Raw genomic sequence first — 25,927 nt, 5'->3', positions numbered from 1 at the left:
TATACGTTTCCTTTAAACATAATGCGTTTTGTTTGAACATCTAGACCACCTTCCAAGAAAACGAAAAAAAAATCATTAAATATTCGCAACAAGAACATTACATATAAAAAAGCCATTAGAAAAAAAAAATTAAAAAAGATGAAAAAAATGTAACTCATACTTCATCATATTATTCTTCGGACCATACTCCAAAAAAAAGGAAAAGAACAAAAAGTCATCAATAGTCATAAATAACGGTAACCAGATGAAAACTCATAACGCAGCATGTATGTGGCTATAAAAGCAACATCTCCCTCAGTGTTCCATCCATCCAATATCAAAACACAAGATTGAATCACTTAGATATAAAGCTGTGTGTCAAAATGAAGACCGTCTTTGTATCATTTTTCACTCTGCTAATTGTGTTAGTCTTCACAGTTACTGGCACAAAGCCATCAAAAGGCTTAACCTGTGAGCAGGAGAAAACCTTAGTGAAGCCATGCTTAGAATATCTAACAAAGAAAACTGATGCCCCTTCAACTTCTTGCTGCGATGGGATGAAACAGATCATAATTTCATCACCTACGAAGGAAGAAAAACGTGCTGCATGTAAGTGCCTAAGGGAACAAGGCTCTCAGATTCCTAACCTAGACAAAGACAGAGCCAATAATCTTTGCAAAGAGTGCAAAATCATGTCCAATGACTTGGATTGCCAAAAGTAAGACTTCTTTTTTTACTTATACAATTCATATTAATATCTTTCTCTCATTTGCTTTTCCTTTCTTTTCTTTTTTTCAGACTTGATTAAGCTGTGGATTATGCTGGGAATTTTCTATTTCTGTAACAGAATAACATTGTTTCTTCAACTTCTGTCAACAAACATTTATGTTGAAATCAATGATTAATGAATATGCTTTATATATATATATATTGTTGTTGTCTTCTATTCATTTCTTTCCATCTAATTATGATCAACTATTTGTGTTTAATGTTTGAGATTGATGAGCCTAATCCAAAATTAATCCAATGGAAATAACCTATCATTTTTATATATATATATATATATATATATATATATATATATATATATATATATATATATATATATATATATATATATATGTTGAAATACTACTGAAGCATATGTAAGAAATACACAAAACATTTAAAACAATGAGACAAGTATTGCATGATTGACACCTTATAATATATTAGTATTTAATATAATAAGGAAAAGGGGAAAAAATAATGTTCTAAGCATTGTTCTACACTTGTAGTAATGTTTTGATGTGTGATACGAACGAATTAATATTTAAAAAATAAATAATAATAACAATAATTAAGCATGAATTATTGTAATTCCTTAACCACTTACTAATTTCTTTTGTTTTTTCCTTTTGTACCAAGTTTTCTAAATGAAAATAGTAAAACATTTCGTGATCATATGCTAATTTATTTTTGTTTGTCTCTAGTATCAAGTATTCTAAAAAAACAGTAATAAACCTACTAATAATATTTTTATAAGATAGAGTGGGAAGTTAAGAATAGAAATTCAAAAACCAAAAGTTTTACAACTATATTTTCTTCTTATTCACGTGCCTACTCCATCCTATTCTTCCCTTCTTTTCACTTACAATAACTGTTCATGTCTATATATTTTTTGAAACTAATCCCACCACGGATACATTGGAAACCTTGACTTTGTTCACTTGAATGGATTTGGGGGAGAGTGATTGAGTGAATTTGAGAGGATTTGAAGATAAATTTTGTTGTGGTTTATTTGAGTGAATTTGGAGACAAGTGAGAGTTGATTTGGAAGTAAATTTTTTGAATCTGTCACATCAATCAAATTCTACACTAATTCTCACAAACGTTGCTTTCAAATTCATTCTCACTTACCTTCAAATTCACTCAAATAAACAACAACAAAAATTATCTTCAAATCCACTCAATCACTCTCCCCCAAATCCATTCAAGTGAACAAAGGGTTAAGGAGCCTTTTAGACAAAACGGTTTTGAGTGTAGAGTCTCTATTTTAGTGATAGCTCAATTTCATTAACTGAGAAAATTATGAACAAGTTGTTTTCAGGTAAAGAAAGTAAAGTTAGAAATTGTCTTATACATATGGTCTAATACGTATTTATGATATACTTTCATGTGTTTTCCCTTCATTAGTATGGTGTGAATTATCGTAGTTAAATCTAATTTTTGTTATATACTTTAAAATCTTATTTATTTATATTGCAAAAATTTTCATAGTCTAAAATTATGAATTATCTTGATAACAAAATGTGATAGTAAAATCTGTTTTGAGTAATCCTTGTGAGTCAATGAAAAGAGATCTTAAATATCATATTGTGTGATCTCGATAAAATCCTATATCATTCATGTTAACGATTAGATGGAGTTGAAACTTTTATAAATAGTCCATAACACAACGTTGTTTCTGAAAAACCTAGATTCTCATTTATTTAACCCTTAGATGAGACTGAAATTTTGAAAAATATTCCATGAAACATAATTATGTATTTTGACTGTTGTGATTCATAATTAGAGGTTTGTAGTTAGAGAAATTATTTTTGCAATTTTTAGAGAAATCTAGAAATCTAAATGTCACTTCGTTTATATTTGTTTTGTATTGTCTCAGTAAAACTCTGTTTTCTACTTTGTTAATTTTTGGATCAGACTGAAATTTTTATATATAGTTTTTTACACATAGTTATTTACTTTAACCTTGGGATTGTAAGCTAGAGATCTTTGGTTGAAGATATTTGTTTCATAATCTTAAAAAAGAAAATTGTAATTAAATGATGAATTTTTGTTATAAGTATTGTGATGGAGTAAATTATGTGAATCCTTATATGGTATTGTGAATTGTCCTAACTTATAGATGAGATTAATACTTTGATATGAAGTAATGATAAGTAATGTATTGAGATGTGATTCGTGTGGAGGTTATCCTAGCTCGGTTAGTATTACACACATACAGAGTATGATTTCTAATGATGAGAGCCAATGGAGGTTTTTATATCGCAAATATAGAAATTTATCATGTCATGGTCTGGTTGTGATCGTGAGTTCTGATTTTCAAACTTATAACCACAACTCCTGAGAGGTACGAGAGAGACATGACATGTGTAGAGTCTCTAAATCACTCAATACATTGGCCTTCTGAAAAAATATATATGTCTATGTTATGAATGATTTATGAGTATTGAACCAAGAGGAGTGTATTATATAGATATTTGGTGATTCTTGTTGAATTGTTAATCTAAGAATGAATGATAAATTTTTTGTGAAGTAAAATTAATTGTTTTATATATTGTGTATGCTATAAAGATGGAATAATATTTTGAATAAATGGTTGAATCTTTTATTGTTGAAATTATGTAGTATAAGTTTACTTTTACATTTTTGTGGATGTGATTTTTACCTCCAATAATAATAGTGAATAGAAAATTAAGTGGATTCCTATACAAAATCTTAAAGAGCAATAATGGGAGAGTGAAACTAATTTTTGTATCATTATAAATATATATTATATTGTAAAAATTAAAAATATACTTTTGTATTGAGTCTTAGGACTAACTTGACTATATGAAGTTAGAGATTTAATATGAAAATTTTCATATGTAATATAAATAAAATACTTCGTGAGGCATGTCAATGTCTCACGGCAGCCGTCGGTGAATTTCCTAATCTTGACAAAGATAGAGCCGTTCAACTTCCTAAACTATGTAACGTTGATGTCGGTTTTCCCCTCACTAAAGACATCGACTGTAACAAGTAAGATTTCTTTTTTATTTATATTTTTCTTAATTTATACGTACTCACAGTTCTCATTATTCTTTTATTTTTGTTCACATTTTTTTTCAGGATCTCTCTTTGAGCAAGAGTTTTGAGGATGAAATGAGACATTAAAAATGCTGGATCATGAAAAATAATAATAAAAAGATTGTTTTCTCAACTTGTTCCACACTGGCGTTTTTATTGAAAGTAATGATTACTTAATAGATATATCTGCTATTGGTATCCATTTCTTCATAGTCTCTTGACATTTAATTATGATGTAAATGTTTGGATACATATACAATTATAAATATATGCATCTATACAAATATTCCTACTCTAGAAGCTATGTTCCGATTATAGAACCCTTAAATTATAAAATGATATAAATGATATGTTATATTAATTTCGATCCAAATTTAATAGATCACCAAAATATTATATATATTGATCCAAATTTATCCGTCATTAAAATACTATATATTTAGATGGGTTCAAATTTATCGATCACCAAAAATATGATATATTAAAACTGGTCTAAATTTATCAATAATCAAACCTCCTTAGAAAAATATAGTTATGCACCTAAACATAATATAACAAGCAATATAATCCCTTCATTGACCTTGAAATCCCTTCCTAGAAGTCATAATTTCATTTCTAACATTCCCCTTAATTTAACTCATAAAATCACTTTCAATTTCAAATAAAACCCTAAAGTCACTTAACCAACCAAAGCATTTTCAAACTATTCTATAAAATTCCAAAAACCAACCGTGTATAATTTTGTTATTCAAACCAATAACACAACAAAATATCAATGTTTACGAGTTCAATTCTCAAATCATCCTATATTAACAATTTCTAAATAACTAATGCATAATTAAATCTTTTGAACAAATCAATTTTCCAATTCAAGACACACACCAACTCATGCTTGAAATTCAATTTAGTCATTCATATTGGAATACTTTGTATCACATATCACATTGTCTGAAATATATCGCACAACAACTTAACAACAAATACAAATTATTTAGGATTTTAAAAATAAAGCTACGTTTTCCATAGAACTCTTAAAATTATGTTTTTACACTCAAATTAATATTTTATATAATGTCTTTATATATCTATATATATATATATATATATATAGATATATATATATATATATATATATATATATATATATATATATATGGGAATGGATATAATCTTACTATTGGTTTACCGTTAAGCATTAAAAACAGTAATTTTAAGTTTTCTCTTCTATTGGTTGAATATTAATTATATCTATAATGTTTTATTTAATAATTTTACATTATTCAATGATATGTTACACTGGTTTCTATTTTTCATTTTCTCTGGAGATGAAAAATACAAAAAAAAAAAAGCCACATAAAGTACATAATATTTTATTTCCTGAGACAATAATTCATTTTGTAACTTCATTATATTCTAAACTTTAATAATTTTAATTTGACCATTATTAAATCAAAATATTATTTATGATATCTAGATAAAAAAAGTTATGACAATTATTCCTCTATGTGTATTTAAAATTTAAAAAAGAAAATAGAAATCAACGAACTAATTCACTTATTTGTATAGGTATAGGCATGGACCCGACCCTTACTTCTTGTGAAGCACATGGGAAGTAGTCTGAAGAACCCCACCACCTATTCGTTTCCATATCTTTGTTTTGCTTTTATGATTCTGAAAGCGTTAGAATTTAGGTTTGCTTCAAGTATTTAATGATAGTTTAATAATATTGAATAAATTATATTAAAGAATTATATGTCTTCAAATATATAACGGTTGTGACATTTATTATTTTTCCAATTTTTAATTTTATCAAATTAAACATATATACATAAATAAGTGTTGAATTTTTACCTATATGCTTAATCTCCTTTGTATTCAATATACATATAAAAAAATATAGGTTAAGTTCAAAATACAAATAAAGAATAATAGTAAACTACCTAAAGATAAAATATAAAGAAAATATATCTAACACTCTCAAAAGACTAGTGAACATATATGTTTATGCAATCGAGTGACACCAAATTGTTAATAATTTATAAAAATAACATAGAAGACAAAATATCAACTCAGAAGACTTCCCTGAGCAACAAATATGGAACATTGCTCCATGTAAATCTCTTCTTGCAAATAGTCGTTGAGGAATGCATTATTGACATCCAATGGATAAAGAAATCATTGTTGAAGAGTCACTACGAAGGTAAATAAATTAACAAAAGTCATCTTTGTCACGGAAGAAAACACATATATAAACAAGTCAAACACAATAGTGACAAAAGGGAGGTCAGAAAAGACAACAACGGAAGAAGCCATTGATGAACAAGAAACCTTAAAATTTTAATATTCTGCAATCAAAACACCTAAAAAAGGAAAAGAGCAAGCTTGATGCTTTGAATAGACGGGACATGCGATCACATACAATGAACCTAAAAGAAGAAAAAGACCGACATTGACATTTTAAATCCTTGTCTGAAAGGAAACAAGACATACCACCACACATGAAGAAAAAAAAAGCAAATTCACAACTTCAAAAAGTGCTAAGAAAACGTATGAACTTCGATGAATGTATTGTTACAATAGTTAGAAAAATAAAAACGAAATTTAGTTTATTTTATACAATGAAAGAATAATGTTTGGATTGTGTGGCATGATTTTATCTCCAAGAAAAGTTGTTAAAGTTTTGAATATGTGTATATCTTACTCTTCTTGTTTTTTAACATTTGAGAATTGGTTTTGTCTGTGTTTTTACCAATTTGCCCTAAGAAAAATAGAGTTTTAATTAAAGTTTTCTTCCATACATATATAATGTAAAAAAGCCTAATTGGTTTCATACATAGAATGATAGCTTGTTTCCATTGGATTTATTTTGGATTAGGGTCATGAATCTCGAACATTAAACAAAAAATTCATCATGGAAAGAAATAATAATAATAATAAAAGATAGGAAGAACATATATAAATCATATCTATTAATGATCACTTCCAACATAAATGTTTGTCGACAGAGGTTCAAGAAACAATCTTATTTTTTCATAAAAATAGGAAATTGGAAGCATAATCCATCATTTCTAACACCCCATTTCCTGTTGAAGCCTTGAAGAATTCTGAAAGAAGAAAAGAAAGGAAAAGCAATGTGAAGAAAGGGAAATGAATGATGAAAATGATTAATATAAGTAGGAAAAAGAAGTCTTACAAATTACAATCAAAGTCGTTGGAGATGGGAATGAAGATTGAGTTTACAAGCTTCGGGAAGATTAATGATTCTGTCTTTGTCTAAGTTAGGAATATGAGAGACTGCTTCCTTAAGACAAGTACCTGCAGAAAGCATTTCTTCAAGTGGCAGTGATATTATTTGGTTCAATCCTTTGCAGCAAAGACTTGAAGGTTCAACAGTTTTCTTGGTCACAAAATCTAAGCATGGCATCAATAAGGATTTTTCCTGCTCACAGGTTAAGCCATTTGATGGCTCTGTTGCAATCACTAGCACAAATAGTATAGTAAAAAATGACACAAACACCATCTTCTTCATTTTCACACTACTCTTGTTTTGTGTTTTGATTTTGGATGGATGAAAAACTGAGGAGGAAGATGTTACTTTTATAGCCACATACATATTGCATTCTGACCTTTCATCACGTCACCATTATTTATCACTATTAATATTTTTTCTTTTTTTTCTTTTTCTAATAGTATGGTCCACAAAATAATATAATATGATATGAGTTACATTTGTTATTCTTTTATTGTTATTATTACTAGTGGTTTCATCCGTTTTAATATGTAATGATCTTATTACAAATATTTAATATTTTTTTATTTATTGGAAGGTGGTTCAAATGCTTCCACATAACAAGATAAATACCAATGTATTTTGTTTTAGTTTTTCAACTTCTCACACTTATTGTTAATATATTTGTAAACGTTATAATGAAGTTAGGTGAAATAATAACAATAAAAAATTAAAAATATATTAATATAAATATTAACTGTTTTATTGAATGGTTTTGATATGTAATGATCTTGTTGCAAATATTTAATGATTTTTTTTTCTTTGAGGGTGGTCTAAATGCTTCCACAAAACAATATAAAGTATGAATTGTTCCTTTTGTATCTCATTTTTCTTTTTCATGTTGAAATTAATGGTTGTTTTAATTATTTAACTTCTCATACTTATTGTTTGGAAAATTTGCAATCGTTGAGCATGGAAAGTATTTGTTTTTATTCGTAAAAATATAAATTGATATGAGCTCTTTTTTGTAAAGTTTAATTAGGTTTTAACTTTTTCATATAACTTTAAACTAAGTACTGTTAAATTTATATGATACTCAATATTAAAAAGCAAATTTTATATCTAATTTAGCTTACAAATTCTACTTTTAAAATAAAATGTGTATTTATTTATTTATATATTTTCAAATAAGGTTTGATATTATATTTTTTTTATTTCACATATGAAATTAAACGTTGATAAGTGTAACAGCTAATGTGGCATAACATAATCCAACAAATAAATTTTTCTACGTTTACTTTTTTTAATGGAATAATATTACAGTTAACGGAATGGTTACTAATGTTGTCTTGCCACCTAATGTTATAATTTTATAATATACATGTAACATCCCAAAAATACAATGTAAAATCATATAGAGAATAATCACATGTTAACAATACTACAGATCAATTTAACGCACAGCTATATACCATTACGATCGAACGACCTTACAAAACAGCAGGGAATTTAAAAACTAACGCTAGCTACTACCAGACCAAATGTTTACCAAAAATATACTAATACCGCACGGTCTTTACAAAAGATAACGCCAACACCAGACCGAACGCTCTCAAGGTTCGACCTTCACTTCCGTTGCATCTTCCAACACTTCTTCCAGCAGTTCTTCTCCTTCTACTCACATCCACACGAATGATCATTGCAACATGACGACGACAGGACATACAACACAAACAAAAATGATAAACAGGATAAGCTTATGTAATTTAATTTCTTCCATAACAACAGACAACATTCATAAATAAACCAACGACACTCAAATCAATCATTCATACATTCAAGGCATGCAAAAACGACCACATGACTCTGACTGTCCGGACTGTATGAATCCTGTGTAGCTACAACGTTCGTGCACCCGGGTGATGTAGTAACTGCGATACCCTCAACAGTTGCCACCCGAGGTTGATCCGTTCCGTCCAAGTTAACCTTATGGACTAGGACCTTCTGCCATTCTCACACGTGACTTACTCCTCTCTACATGAGAACGAGTAATCATGGAATATCAGGATGAACGCCCGCTAAGCTTTACCCACATTCATACTTTACCAATCAATAACCACTTTCTGAGATATTCCTCCCCGGAATACTCGTTCATAATCCACTATTTCATACACATCACATCTCAATTTTCCTCATACTTAATCATCCATACATTTAAATGAAATAAGATCATACGCTCTTATCATAGTCCAAGTACGACTGAATAACGCTTCTTAAAGACTAACAAGACTGAGCGCTACTCAGCTACTTCAATAAACAGACTCCTAAAAGTTCAACCGGACGTCACGAAGCCTAGGCCGAGTACTAAGACTCTAGGCCGAACACCTTTTAAAGACCAACATTGATTTACATTAAATACTAATACTGATGAGAAACTATGGAGTAACGAACGCTATCTAGTTTGAATGAAGACTCTGATTCTAAACACAGTAATAATATATTAAAGAAAACAAGACTCAGCGCTTGGTTTAAGACTGAGCCCTGTAAAAATCGAACACTATTGGACGAGCGTTGGTCCAAGACCAAGTGCTTATCAGGAACGAGCGCTACTGAGACTGAAAGATTGGTCCAAGATCGATCGCTAATAAACTCACAGAAAACGAATGAATATATATATATACAATTGAGCCACCACTTATTCTGAATGAAAAGAACGATAACGTCTACGACCTTGAGTAGTATATGACATGTTAACTAAATTGTTCAGGAAGTCTACAGGAGAACCACACTTAGGCTGATCACTCATATTTACATTCTAATATTATAACACGTTCGTTATTACTGTAATTCCTTGTATAAGAGAACCTAATATAGACGGACGCTCGACCAGATTACCACCTTTACTCAAAATATTACAGTTGACGATCAATTTCTATCTCAACTCAATTCACCACATGCATCATTCATCCATCCACACATCCAAACAAGCAGTGAACACATATCTTATATTCATCAAATAATCAAACAACGTATCATGCAAACATGCCAACTTCAAACAAGAATTTAAATCAAATTATATAAGCTTCCCTTACCTCTATACGTAACCGAACGCTCAACGAAGCAGAATAGAGCTCCCCTCTACCAAAGAACTAACGTTCGACACTCCCGTTTTAGGAGCACTAGACGAACAGAAAATCAGAAACACTCAGAATTATACTATCTACTCAGACAACCAGAAATAGAGGGCTGCATGCAAGACTTAAACGAACGCACTAAAGAGAAAGAGACTCACTGGCTCAGAATCATAAACCGATCGGTTTAAATGGAAGCTCTTGACGCCGGGAGTGTTCCAGCGATGCCTGAGAGGTGATCGGGAGAAGAAATGGTGAGGTTTTTTTAGAGAGAAGGAGAAGATTTTAGAGAGAAGAAGGAGAAAATGGTTTCAGCAGGGTGGGAAAGAAGAAAGACATGCAGAGAAGTGGCACGACATTTAAAATTTGGCCTTAAATACTGCCGTCGTCCAAAACGAACGATCACTCTCCTGCAGCCACCTGTTCTCTACTAACTGAGACGCTCATTCACTTCTTAGCACATGGATCCCACTACTTGAGATTTTTGGATGTATTTTTATTGGGTTCTGGCAATATGTTTATAATTTTATAATTAAAAAACGCATTTTCTATTGTGGTATCTGCGAATTCAAAATTAAAAAATTATTCTAGATACTGTAAATCGTAGTTGATATTCTAGATTGTTGTATGACTTTTATTTAAGAATAAGATATATTTTTAATAAGGTATTGAATATAAGATAATTTGTGCGATTATGTAAATATTCAACTATTATTTTTTATTTCTTTTAGATTGAAATTATTTTGTAAGATCACGCGCTCAATCATATAAACATCAATTTACTTAAGCGTATAGATATAGCATAAAATTAATAAAACTATTTTAGTTTTAGAATTGATGTATATTAAAATAATAGAGATTAGATATAAGATGATAAATGTAACCTTCCAATTTCATGATATTTCATAAGATTCGTCACACATGTATAGAAACTTCTAATTGTTTTTACAAACATTAGAAATATTATAAAGAACTTAAATATTACATGTATTCACAGGAAACTTGTATGTAAAAAAAGATAAAACATATAAAAAAAAGTTGAATAGAAAACCAATTTATTTTTTTATCTGATCAATTTAAAGAACTCATTGCAAAGACTAATTTTATCATCACAGTTTTTGGATCAGAAGAAGAGAGAATAAGAATTCCTAAGAAAGTATAGAAATGTAATTTGTATAAATAATGCATTTTAAAAAAAAAATTCATTTATAACAAAATTATTTATATTAAAATTATTTAATATTAAAATAATTAAGTCTAGTTATTTTTAAACCATCACTATTTCTAAAATGTTATTTTCTAAAATTTTAAGACATATAAAAATATATATATATATATATATATATATATATATATATATATATATATATAAACGATTCTTTAACATATAAAATAATGTAAAATATTCAATTATACAAAAAAGAAATGATTATGTAAAATAACACCATACTCGAATTTATTATATTAAAAAAACTAATTCACATAGATCTTTTGGGAGAGAACATGCCGAGCATGAGGACCCACCCCGATTCGTTTCCATATATTTTTGTTTTCCTTTTATGATTCTGAAAAAGTTTGTATTTACCTTTGTTTAGGGTGCATATTAATAGTTTGATATACAGTAATTAAAATATATATTAAAAGTTACATGTTTTAAAGTACACACCTAAACATATACACATATATTGAAATTAATTAAATTTTAACGAAAAATAATAATATAAATAAAATAAAATAATAATCAATATTTTCATCTCATTATATATACATTTAAATTAAATAAATTTCAGTTACATTACTACTATTAATTCAACAAAATATATAATATATAAATTTATATTTATTATATTTACAATTTTTCTGAAATAATTTTTCAAAATAATTATTCTCCTTTCTATACAAAGCATTCGAGTAAATAAAATTATGTAACAATATATAAATTTTTTTCTTTTTATCTTTTATTCGTCACTCTTTAAGAAGTTTTGTAAGAATTTAAAAAATATAATAGAGTAATAAAATGTTTTAAATAATAAGATTAGTTTATTTTAATATTAAAAATTTAAAAATATAAATAAAATTTCAGTTAAAAAGTTTCATTATATATAATTATAAAACTTATTATCTACGAGTTCTTTATCCTCTTTCCAAGTCTTCTAACTCGTATTTCGTTTGTTTGAAGATTAGGAAGTGCTCAAGTGATCACTAAGGCAAGATTTTCAAGTTTATCCAGCCAGTTCTTAAAAAAAGTAAGTTAGTTTATGTTTTTTTCCCCTAGTTTATAAGTTTTTCCATGCATGTGAGTGTTGTTCTATCACATGTGTCATCTAAGTCTTTTATAAGACTCTCTACTGATCAATGGTACTAATAGTATGTCCTGATCATGATTATGTGGTTTGTAGGAGAAGATAGAGTTCCTTGAGTTAGGGAGTCGTTATAAGTTTCATAAAGCAATTTGAGCTTCTAACAGGTAAGGGAAACTTAATACCTTATTTGTATGCTTAAGATCTTCTAAGAACGTGAAACTGCATGTCTAACTTGTCTAAAATTAATGGTTGAATGGCTGAATAATCTCATGCATTGAATTGATTTTGTATTGTTTGAAATTGTCTGCTTGGGGTTAAGCTGAGGAATTGAGAATATCGCCATTTGAGCAAATTGATATTTATTCTGACACTTAAACTTGTTTTCAAACCATTACTAAGCCAATAATATTAATTTGGTCATATAAATAGGTCCCTAGTATCCTAATTTGAAACTTTGAAGTTATTGTTTTCTTATATGGCACTGAGTGACATTGATGTGGTGTTGAGCACAAGCTTGATAGTGAGGGTTAAGGAATATTTCAGCTTCAAGCCGTTAAGTGCCAGGTTTGTGTCGTTTAACGACTAAAAAAATGCGAATTGATTTGCACTGAGCGTTGGCTTTGTATAATTGAGCGCCACTTTTTCCTGCATGTGTGAGACATTTTTCTTCATAATTCGCTAGGCAAAAGGTTAGTCTCATCGGGCGAGGAAAATTGTGAGAGTTTTGGTTTATAGATCTGGAATTGACTATGGTACTTATGAATGCTTGATATGCTTAATATGAAAGGAACTACCTTGTCAAGGGAATCTGCTTATCATTCGCAATTCGATGGGCAAACGGAGAATCTAAACAAGACATTGGAGATTTATTTGAGGTGTTATGTTTATAAGAATCCTAAGTCTTAGCCTAATATGCTATCTTGGACCCAATATTGGTATAATACTTCATTTCATCACAGTTTAGACATAACTCCTTTTCAAGCGGTGTTTGTAAGATTTCCTCCTAAAATTGTTAAATATGAACATAATCCTAAGGATTTTATTTCGGTACTTTTGATAATCAAGGATCAACTTATATTACAATTGAAGGAAAATTTACTGAAATCTAAAAATTATATGAAATAAGTAGATTAAAGGAGGAGAGATATCGATTTGGAGGTAGGAGATACTGCTTTGGTTAAACTACAACCATATATACAACAATCTGTAGCATTATACACCAAAAACTTGGACTCAAGTTTTTTGGACCGTTTGAGGTGATTCAAAAGATTGGTTCAATGACTTATAAATTAAAGCTATAAGAGGTAGTCAAAATAAATCATGTTTTTCACATTTCTCTGCTCAAGAAGTTTCAAGGTAATTTACCACAACAGTACGTATCTTTGCTCTCACTACATCAGAATTCGACCCTACAAATCAACCATGGACAATATTAAGATATAGAGTGACAAGAAATTATCAGAAAGTGTCGCAGGTCTTAGTGTAATGGGACATTTTAGAACCTGAAAAGGCTATTTGGAAAGATGTCGAGGAAATGAAAGATTCATATACTCTGTTCAACTTTGAGGACAAAATTGTTTCTTATGACGAAGGTAATATAACATGCATAAAAGGGTAGAAGAGATAATTAACACCAAAGTCACATAGTGATCATGTAAATAATGTGATAGATGATTGATTGACCCAAAACTTGTTACCCGTTGCTAGGACTCGGGTTCAATCCCCAAATCCCCGGCAACGGCGCCAAAAACTTGTTAATGCCAAAAACTTGTTGGGCTCGATTTCGGCAAGCGTACCGAATCGTTCAAGTAATAAACCGGTAAGACCGGGTATCGTTTTCCCAAGAGACTCGTAATACTAAAGAATTGTGGGATTAACAACTCATATAGACTCAAGAACATAACATCAATTTACAAAACAAGTGCAGAAAGATAAATTCATACATAATTACAAGGTTGGACTTTGGTATTGAAGGCTCTTGAAAATGGAAAAGACTAGAAATGGTATGAAATGACATTGTTAAGGTTAGTTTTCACCAATGCACTCTTGTGTAAAATCAATTTCATCTCCTCTCTATCAATTTACTAAAGTCAATCCACTAAAACACTCTAGCCATAATCCCTTAGGTGAAAGAGCCTAGGTTTTCCTTATCAAACCCCAATCCCTTGGCAATCTAACAAGCAAAACCCGCATTAAAGAGCTAGGATCTAAGACAACATGTGAATCATCTTCCATCCCTAGAATCAATGACCCACAAGGACTCCTATTTCAGTTCTGGGTTTCATCTTACGTCCCCATAATCCATAAAACCCCAAAATCAAGTCATGAACGTCCCCATTACATGCAAGCTTTAAGATTGGAAACAAGAATACTAGCAATTCATAGAAAAGGCATATATATAATCAAATCATTCAGCAATTACACAAGATTCAAAGGCTACAACTAATCCCAACAAAGATGGGTTTGGTTCTCCATTTCCATGGAGAACCCTAAAGCTTACAAACATGGAAGATGGAAGAAGAAGGAGACCCAAAGGAAGAGGAGGAGATGTTCCCACAAGCTCCTCACGCCCTCCATGAGCTCCAGCCGTGAAATCGCACCTCCAAAGAACCAAAGACCCTTTTCCCTTCGCATTTTAGGGTTAAATAGATACCTCTGCCACATCAGAAAAATCGCGCCCGACGCCCTCTGTCAGTCGCGACCGGGCGCGAAACTCTCTGGAAAGTCACGCCCGGGAGCCCCATTTCTCACGCCCGGGCGCGAAACTCTCTGGAAATGAAAGTGGACGAGCGCTGCCTGTCTGGACGAGCGTCCACTTCTGCCTGGCTGAGCGTCCACTGCGCGTCCTCTTCGGGACGAGCGTCTTCTTAACTTGGACGAGCGTCCTCTTATTAGCTCGCTGGACGAGCGTCCTCTCGTACGTCACGAGCGTCCTCTCTAGCTGGATGAACGTCCACTTCTGGTATCTGGACGAACGTCCAATTCTCTCTTTGCTGGACGAGCGTCTTGCCTGGCTGGACGAGCGTGCTCTTCTGCCAAACGAGCGTCCACTGCGCTTACTCTCCGGACGAGCGTCCTCTTCTGCCTGGCTGGGACGAGCGTCCTTTCTGCCTGGCAGGGACGAGCGTCCATTTCTGCCTTCTGGACGAGCGTCCGCTTGTGCATCCTGGACGAACGTCCTCATCTGCTTCCAGGACGAGCGTCCTTGCGCTGCTGATGGCATTTATGCGTGCTAGCTTCTTGGTCCAGTTCCATACATTGTTGGAGTCTCTTCCAAGCTCATTTTTAGCTACAAAATAAGGGATTATTGATGAAAGTACATCAAAGTAGCCAAAAACACAATTATTTAGAAAACAAGACAAAACAAGAGGATTTAACAAGTTATAAGTTAGAAGGAGTTGATTTTGCTACTAAAATGATGCTTAAAATATGATAAAATTTAGCATTATCAATGATAAAAAACAGAGAAATAGTTATAAAAAGTTCATGTCAGTAAAAAAACAATCGTATATTTGAAAAATTATGTGGGGGCATAGTGTGATATACATCGTGTTTTTGAATTCTCTTTCTCTCTGTTAATTTTTCTAATCTCTATTAATTGGGAGTTATTTTCATATAATTTAGGTTAAATGGGGTTAAATGGTGATTTTGTCATGGATGAATTTTGTTTGTCTTTTATGATAAATAAAACAGATTCTTAGTATTGGACTTATTACAGTAATCTGCATTTTATCTATATTAATAATAAATTCCGTTTGTTTCACGTAGAATTCAAATTCCCTATTGGACTTTTAGTTATGTTTTTCTGCTAAATACACTGATTTTTTATATATTGAAACTCAAAATCAGTGAGAGACAGTAAAAAAATTCAACCGTGAATCGAAATTGTAAAAAAAAAATAGTACAGTTGACAAAAACGATTACAAAAATACACTGAAAAAAATTGAAATTCATGAAGACATAAATATTTTTAAATTTTTTAATCATGACACTCTATCCTTTTGCAAAACCTCATAATACTTTTGTTTTGAAAATATTATACTATTTCTCAAAAGTTTTTTTTTTCAAGATCAGCTTTGCTTTAATTTTAATAAATGTTTATAGTTTAAAACATTTGTTTCACATAACTTTCTTACATTTGTTTAGAATATTAAAGGAAAATATTTGTTCTTATCTCTGTCATTAAAAAATATTCTGAACAATATAAAAATTAATCAATCATGTTTTGGTAGTAAAAAGAGAAGTTGGTCAAATTTGGGAAGTTCTGGGTTGATAGTATCCAATGAGTATCTATGTACGTATAGTAGAAAAGTTCCGTATTTTCCGTCGTCGTTACCATTTCGTATAGTAGCCATGGATCAATTATTACCAGTCACTGTGCATTATTGTTGTGAGTAACAACATAGCCATTACTCGTTTCGCTTTCTCTATCTCTCTCTCTCTCACACACACACAAATCGCATTCTCTGCTTCTTCTACTGAAATCCACATGAATGTCACTCTCACTTCACTCGCCTCTCTCCTTCACTCTCTCTAATTCCACTGTTCACCTTCCTTTCTGTGAGATCTGCCGAGCTAGGGTTTCAGCTTCAGCTTCCAAATTAGGGTTGGATTTGGGCGTGTTATGAGAACCAGGAGGTTCGGGTGTTGCATTGGAAGTGGCTTCGGATGATGGGGTTCTGTGGGTGCTGTTAATTTTTGGTGGGTGGGTGGGTGGACTATGACTTAGGACCATTTCTGATTCAAAGGGACATGCAAAATTTGCGTGCATAATAATAACAACAATAATGATGATTTTATTCAACTTCGGGTGCTTGGGTTTTTACTAGTTTGGAACCTCACCTGTTGTTATAGCTCCAAGCATGAAGCTTTCTTCTTCTGGATTTAATCAACCGGGGGAGGAAGAAGGTAGTGGTAGCTTCTTTAATTCTTTCGTTTTTGTGCAAATTGTTTTGTATGCTGTTCTGCGCTGTCCCCCACTTTTTGAGAATTTCTCTTGTCTTGACGTTTGTTATGTGTTTTTTTGTGTGGGTGGTTCTTTTTGTCTTTGCATGGGTTTGGGGGGAGAGTACAGGAATACACTAGAAGTACAATACTTGTAGGTTTTGTTTGTCATTATTACATGGCATCGAGTGAGGTTGAACAAGTTGCCGTGGTCTGTTTTTGTTTGTTTTTAATATTTATATACAGGTCAGGGTCAACTTCTTAGCGTCATGTCGATTTAATTTAAGTGTCGGTGGTGCTTAGTCTGCTGGTGTTTGCAGTTTATGATTTTAAGTTTGAGGTGACAAGGTTGTGTTGTGTTACTATTTATGTGTGGTTATTCTGTTTGCCTGTTTGTTTGCGCGGTTGGAGTTTGGATTGTGGTATGGTGTTTTTGATTGGTAAATATGCAGTGGACTTAATGTGTTGATTACTGATATGCCACTTGTAGACTGGACTATAGGTCCTTTCTGACTCGTGTGAAATGATTTACTTCATGTGTACTCATGTTAGTCTGATTTTGCAGGGGAGAAAAAATGTTTGAATTCTGAGCTTTGGCATGCATGTGCTGGCCCTCTGGTTTCTCTGCCTCCTGTTGGAAGTCGTGTAGTCTACTTTCCCCAAGGTCACAGTGAGCAGGTCAGTAATGCTAAGTTGGATTTATTGAACCATCCTTAAATTTTTTACATTGTGAAAAGTTGTATAGAAAATTAGAACCTCACTTAGTATGTCCCTACGATCTCAGTGAGCAGGGTAGTTGTACTATTTTATCTATCTTCTGAAGTCAGTGGAGTAGACGTCAACTTATTGTTTCTTGTGTATGTATGGTAAAATAAGTTATGCTTGTGCCGATTCAAGCTTGTAACATTAAGACAAGATAAAATTGGTCTGATAGGACTGGGGACTCAACTTTTCAGCAGTACTATGAAAGTATGAAGTGCTGTAAGCTGAGTTACATGTTAGCAGACTTCACGAATTAGTGTTTAAGTCATTGTGCCTGGAAGGAGGGAGGACGGGCTAATTAAGTGATGAGAAAATAAAAGATGCTTCATTAATCCTTTGATTTTATTCTTTCTGTTGTTTCTACTTCTCTAGCTTATAAGCAAAGTCCATAGTAACATATGTGATATTCTTTATTCTTGAAATGAACATCGTTTTTTTTATTAGCATGAGTACCGCTTTGTTGAATTTATGATTTCAGTTCTGGAAGAGTCTGAACGTTGGTTGTCCTGAATATTATGGTATGAATCTCTAGTATAATTTCTATGCTAAAAATGAGTGACCGACAGATACAGAAATCTTTGTTGTATCATCATGATTAATTTCAGTTTATAATTTTTCCTGACGCTGAAGGGGTTCCAAACTATTGTTTCATTTAAAATTTACAAAAAACTGATTGCCGTTCATATATTTCATTTATATCTGTTTCTTTAGTCTTTTGACAAATATAGATGTTGATTTTACAGGTTGCTGCTTCAACCAACAGGGCAGTAGATGCACATATTCCTAATTACCCTAACTTGCCACCGCAACTTATCTGTCAGCTTCACAATGTAACAATGCATGTAAGGATAACATTTATAGTTCTTAAATTCAGGTTAAATATACCTCAGAACGCATTTTTATCAGCTTGCACTCTGAACCTTTAAAGCATGCATCTTGCAGGCGGATGCTGAAACTGATGAAGTATATGCACAAATGACTCTGCAACCTCTAAGTCCAGTACTTTTCTCTTATTTTCTACCTTTTTCTTATATATATATTTTGATAGCATATTTTGACATTATTAATTTTGTAGCAAGAGCAAAAGGAGGTGTATCTTATGCCTGCTGAATTGGGCACTCCCAGCAAGCAACCAACAAATTACTTCTGCAAAACATTAACTGCAAGTGACACCAGCACTCATGGAGGATTTTCTGTTCCTCGAAGAGCAGCTGAAAAAGTCTTCCCTCCTCTTGTAAGTCATATTAACTTTGTGATATATTTGATTCTCAGTAGTTAGTTTGTCATTTCTTGATGTGACTAATATGTTTCTTGAACAGGATTACTCACAGCAGCCTCCTGCTCAAGAACTAATTGCTAGAGATCTTCATGATAATGAATGGAAGTTTAGACACATATTTCGAGGTTTATTTTTTTAAGCTTTTGGTATAAAATTATTTGTGGACTCCACATCTACTTTTTTCTGTTCACTTTATGCTGTTCCACTACTGGTAATAAACACCTATTATGTAATTACATATTCAATGCACTCAAATCTGCGATCTTCCTTTTTATTATGCAAAACATAATCTGAGTAGCATTGGAAGCAGGACATAGGTTTCTAAGGAGTAATTTATTTGCATATGATATGACTAAATTAGCTGTACTATTTCTATTTCTGGCTTACTGCATACTCATTCCATCCTTATTTGGTTCGCTGCTTGGCTTGTTTGGTCCAATTTGTTTCTTGTCTTAAACTTAGCATTACAACTTGTAAAATAGCATTGCTTTTTGTAATATTAAAATTTAACTCAACTTTGGTCAGTCTAATTTTTTATTTAGCAAGAACAATATGAAGGCTTTGTTAAGGATCATTATAAATGTTGAGTGTATAGTCCTTGGTCATATACGACTTATCTTCTCTGGCTCTTCCACTTCTCCTGAAAATCCTTTTCCTTGTCAAATTTGACAATTGTGTATGTGAAACCAAGGAATGATTAGCTCATAAACATTAGTTAAATTGTTTCTTAAATGTTTTCACTTCTAACTACTTTATATCTTCACTTTCAGGTCAGCCCAAAAGGCATCTTCTTACTACTGGTTGGAGTGTCTTTGTCAGTGCCAAGAGGCTTGTTGCGGGTGATTCAGTCCTTTTCATCTGGTACGTATAATTCTAATATTTCCAATGACTATCCAATTGGAGGTTCAACTTGTCTTTTCTCCCTCCATCCTGTATACAGTTTTCGTTATAGATGTATTCTAAACTGAAGGAACTTATTAGAGAGATTAGACTAGAAATCATGCTTATTTGTATTATTTCCTCATTATTTTAAAATTATGTCCGTCTTTGGGAGCTTTATAATCTGAAAAAATTGTTTATCTTGTTAGCCTGCTTGTAGAACAATATCACCAGTAGTTGCATTTATATAGATCATGGGTACATGACCAAAATCTATTACAAGGAACTATTAAGATATTATTGTAATCATTCTTCCTGTTCTTTTTATCAGGAATGAAAAAAATCAATTACTCTTGGGCATACGGCGAGCAAATCGTCCACAGACTATCATGCCATCATCAGTTCTGTCAAGTGATAGCATGCACATTGGTCTTCTTGCTGCTGCAGCTCATGCAGCTGCTACAAACAGCCGCTTTACTATATTCTATAATCCTAGGTATGTAACTTTAATGCAAATGATGAGAATTATTACCCTAAAAATCGTACTGAGCTTGCTTTTCTTTTTTTAATAGGGCAAGCCCATCTGAATTTGTCATTCCTTTGGCCAAGTATGTTAAAGCAGTATATCATACACGAGTTTCTGTTGGGATGCGATTTAGGATGCTGTTTGAGACGGAAGAATCAAGTGTTCGTCGGTAGGTATTTCTTGTCCTATATTTTCCCCTCTCCTGTGTGAAACATAGTGTTCGCATTATGTTTTTGTCCTGCTACTTACGCGAGAGAGTTTATTTGGCTAAATTACTTATTGGGTCCATGTACTTTATGGACAAATTCAAAATTTTCTCTGATAGTTTGGAATTAAAGTTTCATTTTTAAAATGGTTCATATAACCCTCTAATGGTAGGGTGGTGGGTCATGGGACTAATTTTTTGAAACTATAGGGGATATCTCAATTCTCTCAAAGTATTAGAGTCCAATGATGTAATTTAGCTTAAAATTTTACTTTCCCGATTTTATTTATGTTCTTTTTTTGTGGTTCATCAATGAACGTGTGCAGTCTCCTGTGTAATGAATAAAGAAACAAATATACTGCTATTCACAGAATACTGTAGTTTCCCAATTAGCCTTGCTGGTAACTGCTCATGATTCCACCCCATTTTTAATAGTGAAATTATTAGCTGGACCCCGTTATGTGGGACTTTGACTTAAACAATTGTGTCAGTTGCAAATGTGCTGTGGACTTTTGATCCTATTAAACACTGCCCACTTTTCTCTTTAACTTTCCTTGATTTCGGATCTTGCCTTTTTATGTTACTGATTTGTTGATTTGTAGACATTATTCTTGCAATAGTAGTTTTCTGTATGTCATTTGATGCTTGCCACACTGTGCTGTGCACTCCTGTTCCTGACTGTTGACGCATTATTATGTGCTTCCATACGATAAAGGTCAAAGTTTTTGTTGAGTGATTAGCCATGGCAATATATGCATGTATCCTTCCAAAAGACAAAAGCTTTGAATGATTAGCCACAACAATATTTGCTTTTCTTCAGAACAACAGTCTTTTCTAAGTTTGTTTTTTCTTAAACATTTGAACCTATACTTACTGTAACATGTTATTGTCCAGATACATGGGTACCATAACTGGTATTAGTGATTTAGATCCTGTCCGCTGGCCAAATTCACACTGGCGTTCTGTGAAGGTTTGTCATGATTGTTTGATTCATCTAGCAACTATATGTTGTTGTCATGATACAATTTAGCACTATTATAGAAATATCCGAGGTTGTGTTTACAGATGATGTATAATCTGTTTTCTTAACTTATGTTTACTGGTGTAGGTTGGCTGGGATGAGTCCACTGCAGGGGACAGGCAGCCAAGAGTTTCCTTGTGGGAGATTGAACCTTTGACAACATTCCCAATGTATCCATCTCCATTCCCCTTAAGGTTGAGGCGTCCTTGGCCAACGGGCCTACCTTCTTTGTATGGTATGTGGTGGTTCTGGTAATAAAATTTGTCTCATGTCATTCTCTGGGATCTGTTGCCTATATGCTTTATCTTATTGACTTGTGATGTACACAGCATCTTCATTTTAGTTTATTTACGTCTTCCATTTGTGTAAGTCAGGTCTCAAAGATGGAGACATGGGCATTGGTTCTCCATTCATGTGGCTCCAAGGTGGACTTGGGGACCAAGGAATGCAATCTTTAAATTTCCAGGGGCTTGGTGTTACACCATGGATGCAACCTAAACTTGACTCTTCTATGCCAGGTCTTCAACCAGAGTTATACCAAGCAATGGCTTCTTCTGCATTCCAGGAAATGAGGACAATAGATCCCTCAAAATCTTCCCAACCTCTGTTGCAGTTTCAGCAGACTTCAAATGTTCCCAGTGCTCATACCTCTGAGGTACAGAGGCAAGTATTACCACAGTCTCAGCCTCAAAGCACCCTTCTACAAAATTTTCAAGAAAATCAAGTGCCTGCTCAGTCACAACTTCTGCAACAGCAGTTATATCGCTACCATCCATATGGTGATCAGCGGCAACAGCATCAACAACTTAAAAATTTGCCTGTTCAGCAGCAGTTACCAAATGTCATCTCTCCCTTGTCTAATTTTGCATCAGGTACCCAGTCTCAATCTCCTCCCATGCAAGCTCTTGCTACGCATTGCCAGCAGCAGAGTTTTCCTGAACCTATCAGGAATCATATATCTGGTTCTGATGTTTCCCCTATCCAGAGTCTACTAGGAACGTTCTCCCATGATGGAACATCCCAGTTACTTAACTTGAGTGGGTCCAATTCCGTTATATCTTCTGCATCCATCCTACCCAAGCAAATGGCAGTTGAACCTCAGCTTCCCTCTGCTTCTGCTCAGTGCGTGTTGCCTCAGGTGGAAAACTTGGGAACATCACAATCAAATGTGTCTGAACTTGCTGTTCTGCCTCCCTTTCCTGGAAGAGAACATTCTGCATACCATGGTGCTGCTGATCCTCAGAGCAATCTTTTATTTGGGATTAACATCGATCCCTCTTCTCTTATGCTGCAAAATGGCATGTCAAACCTGAGAAATATGGGCAGTGTGAATGATTCATTATCATTGCCATTTTCTGCTTCAAATTGTGGTGGTACCACAGGCACTGATTTTCCCTTAAGTTCAAACATGACAACTTCAAGTTGTGTGGATGAATCAGGCTTCTTGCAGTCTTCTGAAAATGTAGACCAAGCAAACACACCGACTGGAACCTTTGTTAAGGTAATATCTAATGTATTTTTTATTTATAGATGGTATCCCTGCGTTTATATATTTTATATGCAGCCACTTTTTAATATAATTTACCAAAATGAAGCAACAGTTTACCAGTTGAAGTATTGGTTCAAGTTACAAGTTAAATATATTTGTATAATGTATTTATGATCAATGTTGAATTGGGTCTACGCTACAGTGATATATAACCCTGTATATACAAACAGTAGTCTATGGTTTTGTTGGAAAAGTTTCATATTGTAGCTCATTTTTTATTTTTGTTTCCTCTTGTTTTTTAAGACTTCTTGTCAATTGTCAAGGACTAATATTATGCGGTGTAATTTTTACAGGTTCACAAGTCAGGGTCCTTTGGCAGGTCACTGGACATTTCTAAGTTCAGCAGCTATGATGAGCTGCGTAGTGAGCTTGCTCGCATGTTTGGCCTTGAAGGCCAACTAGAGGACCCTAAGACTCAGAGATCAGGCTGGCAGCTTGTATTTGTTGACCGGGAGAATGATATTCTTCTTCTTGGTGATGATCCTTGGCAGTAAGTTGCTTTATGCCAGTTGTTACTTATGTACAAGTTATAGTATATTATCTTAAGAATTGCTACGTCCTTCATTGATGCCAATGCCGTAGGTGCTATAGGTATAGTTAGCGATGTTTCTTGTATATTTGACACTTCTCAACATGTTGACGATTTGCAAAGTTAAATTTTGTGGATCTGAATTTTTTTTTTCTGTAATTTTTGTTGTTCCTTGTAGTCAAATTTTTATTATCATTAACTTTGAGGACATGGTTTTTGCTCTGAGACTACTGCAATCTTAGTCAAATGGGCACTTCATTTTTAGACTTAGCTGATTCCTGATTCTGCACAGAAACATTTACATTTGATAATTTTGCAGGGAGTTTGTGAACAATGTGTGGTACATAAAAATCCTATCTCCACTAGAAGTGCAGCAAATGGGCAAAGGTGTCAGTCCTTCTACTTCTGCCCCAGGTCACAAACTTTCTACCTCTGGCAACTCTTGTGATAATTATGCAAGTCAACAGGAGTTGAGAAGTTCCAGAAATGGCATGGCATCAATGGGGTCTTTTCACTACTAGGACATTCTCCCGTGTAAGGAATGTTAGTTGAAAAATTATGGTGGCAGAATTCTATGTTACAGAGTTTCTTATGTATGGATTGGTTCAGCATTCTTATACTTCACATTCATGTTGAGATGTAGTGATTTTGCAAGGTCTTTATATAGATCAACAGCAAATGACTGTAAATTATAATAGGTGACCTTGTTTCTGTAATGGTTAGTTGCTTATAGCAAGTAATTAATTTAGTTCTTGCAATCGAAATAGTTTCATTTCCCCTCATTTTACATTCTGACAACTTTTTATGAAGTGATTTCAAAACTTTCTGATAAATTATTTTGATGAACAAATAGTTTCATTGAAGCAATATTAATTAATGCAATCAAGAATATTTCAAATGACATTTTTGGAGTTGACGGATACAATTTCCCGTAGGTCTTGCGGTTGAAGCTTTGGTTAAGTAATAATTTACGATGCTCATTGTGAAAAGTTGATTTTTACTGCAATATGTTTTCTAGGTGAAAACTAAAACTTATGATTAGATGTTTTAAGTTTATTTTTGAGATTTTTTTTTTAATTTTCTTTTTACAAGTAATATTTAAATATAGTTTAAGTGTATTATGCCCTCTATTCACTTTTTTTTAAGTAAAATAGGTTCTATTTTTGCCTATGATTACTTTTTTCAGAAAATGTACTTTTTCAATTCACAGCGAGATTTAAACTCAATACTATTTATTTTAGCGAATGGCTGATAACTCGATATATTAAGGATGTGGTTTTAGAGGATTTCAGACAAAAGAAAGTCAAGTAAAAAGCTGAGCTTCTCATTCTTACTAACTAAAAAATAAATAAGATATATTTGGAAGAAAAATATGTAAGAAGTTTTTTATGTTATAATGTGAAGTTTTTTATTTGATAAAAAAATAAAAAATTATTTAAAAAATTTAAAATGCTTTAGGAATTTTGTATATAAATCAATTAATTTTATTTTTTTATTCTTATAAAATAACTTTAATTTCAGTTTTAAAATTAATTTATTCTTATAAAATTATTTTAACTTTAAATTTCTTTGTCAACTATCTCAAATGAACATATTTTTTTAATCTTTATCTATGTAATTGATTTTCTTAATCACACTTATTTTTTGTCTACTTCTTATAATTTATTATGTCTAAATTTAATTTTAGTTTTTGTATACATATTAATAAATTAATAATTAAAAAAAACTGAGTAATATAATATAAATTGACCGTAAAT

General features: G+C 32.3%; 2 protein-coding genes across 6 annotated transcripts; both read left to right on the top strand.

Moving 5' to 3' along the window:
• Window positions 1–314: 314 nt before the first annotated feature.
• Window positions 315–903, top strand: LOC108337856 (non-specific lipid-transfer protein A). Its single transcript, XM_017574458.2, has 2 exons — window positions 315–697; window positions 778–903. Exons 1-2 carry the CDS (start codon window positions 363–365, stop codon window positions 785–787), a joined length of 345 nt encoding a protein of 114 aa, XP_017429947.1. The 5' UTR covers window positions 315–362; the 3' UTR covers window positions 788–903.
• Window positions 904–16,751: 15,848 nt separating this feature from the next.
• LOC108337772 (auxin response factor 6) lies at window positions 16,752–24,928 on the top strand. 5 transcript variants are annotated; one of them, XM_017574362.2, is made up of 14 exons: window positions 16,752–17,384; window positions 17,986–18,098; window positions 18,926–19,024; window positions 19,125–19,181; window positions 19,258–19,416; window positions 19,502–19,586; window positions 20,232–20,322; window positions 20,672–20,836; window positions 20,913–21,035; window positions 21,966–22,041; window positions 22,180–22,327; window positions 22,611–23,593; window positions 23,935–24,131; window positions 24,490–24,928. In XM_017574362.2, the coding sequence occupies exons 1-14, from the start codon at window positions 17,339–17,341 to the stop codon at window positions 24,689–24,691; spliced, it is 2,544 nt and encodes an 847-aa protein (XP_017429851.1). In that variant the 5' UTR covers window positions 16,752–17,338; the 3' UTR covers window positions 24,692–24,928. The 5 variants fall into 5 exon arrangements, with proteins under 5 accessions (XP_017429851.1, XP_017429847.1, XP_052736286.1 ...); XM_017574358.2 differs by having other exon boundaries at window positions 16,753–17,384; window positions 22,467–23,593; XM_052880326.1 differs by lacking the exon at window positions 16,752–17,384 and adding an exon at window positions 17,731–17,760 and having other exon boundaries at window positions 22,467–23,593.
• Window positions 24,929–25,927: the final 999 nt, after the last annotated feature.

The sequence above is a fragment of the Vigna angularis genome, chromosome 7 (genome assembly GCF_016808095.1).
Source record: "Vigna angularis cultivar LongXiaoDou No.4 chromosome 7, ASM1680809v1, whole genome shotgun sequence".
NCBI lineage: Eukaryota > Viridiplantae > Streptophyta > Magnoliopsida > Fabales > Fabaceae > Vigna > Vigna angularis.
The sequence above is the reverse complement of the archived record's forward strand: the minus strand, read 5'-3'. Positions and strand labels throughout refer to the sequence as shown.